Source organism: Gavialis gangeticus, unplaced genomic scaffold, assembly GCF_001723915.1.
Source record: "Gavialis gangeticus isolate Ggan-Ray unplaced genomic scaffold, GavGan_comp1, whole genome shotgun sequence".
NCBI lineage: Eukaryota > Metazoa > Chordata > Crocodylia > Gavialidae > Gavialis > Gavialis gangeticus.
The window spans coordinates 7,136,742-7,138,238 of record NW_017729024.1 but is presented as its reverse complement, the minus strand read 5'-3'; the positions used below and the strand labels follow the sequence as shown (position 1 = coordinate 7,138,238).

Below are 1,497 nucleotides of genomic sequence, written 5' to 3'. Positions count from 1 at the left end.
TTGGGTGAATAATCATTAATCTTCAATAATTCAACACCCAAGGTGATTGAAAATGAAGATAAACATAAAAAAAAGATATTATTTACTTTTGTTATTTTACTTAGAAGCAGGCTAGTTCATATTTTTCTAATTTTCATGCTCTGTAACTGAGTTTAAGTACTAAGATGACCTAAGCTACCAGCAAAGATCTGAACTCAAACCCCGCCCCTGAAAAACCCCACCTTAAGTGATAAATGCATGCAAATTAAAACCCAAGTCTTGGGCACAAACTGTTTGAAAGTATGATGATTCCTAGTTTGCTTCAGTAATTAAATTCTAAAAATACCCTAGAATCATAAGGAGCAAGTATTTCATTAATAAGTTGTTTAGGACTTTTAAAACTGAATTAAAGAGGCATAAAACCAGTAAGGTGTTTGTTATGGTCATAGGACAGCTCTCCCATATCATTAGGTTTCCCACTCTGCCAGACTGCTGCAGCAACATGCAAAGACCCCAGGAGATTATTTATGGAACTGAAGCCAAATAAGCTACATAAAAAAATAAAAATGTGTAGGGTGCAGGGGGCAAGGAGTGTAAAGCTGGTTTTCCTTCTCAATTCAGATACAGAACATGCAAAATACTAATACTAATAAAGTTATAATTATAAAATTTTAATATTATGATGGCTTACTTTCGCTTCCCACTCCATTCCCGCTACAGAGATACCCAACAATATAACTACTGTGATAGCTCCTATAATTCTGATGTCATTCGTTTCATCCACCATAAGTGCACCATTGTCCTAAAAGAGAACAAAGCCATTACACACATGTATGCCACATACCCATTTCCTATTACACAATACATAGCAGCTCAGGGAATAGGTAGCTTGAGTAAATTGTTACAAAGTAGGAAAGCATAATATCTAAAAAACACAAGTTTGCATTTGCTATCGACTATGAATGAAGTGTCAACAGAAAATTGGTCTCAGGCTTAAAATGAAAGCTGTCAGTAGTCTCTATACATCTTTAACGTGAATGACTATTGAAGCATCAACAAACCAACAACATACTGCTGCCAACAGATTGTTTTTGATATACTCTTATGTACTGTTCACTGTTAGTTCAAATTCTACCTTCCACTAAGATGTTTTAAACTCGTCCCCAGCCTCTGATGCAGAAGTATTAGACTACAGTTTCCAACTAAAGTCCATTTGATTGTCTTCCAACTTAAAATATTTAGAAAGATTTTTTTAAATTGAGGGATATAATCTCAGACAATTATCATTTTTTACCTTTAAAGACTACTTCCTAACAAACATCTTATTAGCTTTGCACTGAACACATTTTTAAACAGTTAACCATCCAGATCTAAAAAATAAATTACAATGTGTATAAATGCATCTCTATTGCTAGGCTCAATGTCTCAATTCAGCAGTGTTTCAAAGAAATTATATTATAATATAAAGTTCATCCTATGTCTGTTATAATGCTTGCTTTTTTTTTTTTTTTTTTAAAT

The 1,497-nt window shown here is 33.1% G+C and overlaps 1 protein-coding gene across 1 annotated transcript in view; it reads right to left on the bottom strand.

The window, feature by feature from the left end:
* SLC12A2 (solute carrier family 12 member 2) overlaps nucleotides 1-1,497 on the bottom strand; it is a 131,932-nt gene that overhangs the window by 75,833 nt on the left and 54,602 nt on the right. The window contains exon 7 of the mRNA XM_019518176.1: nucleotides 671-781. Within this exon, the coding sequence (XP_019373721.1) occupies nucleotides 671-781 (111 nt within the window). The remainder of the gene's footprint in view (nucleotides 1-670; nucleotides 782-1,497) is intronic.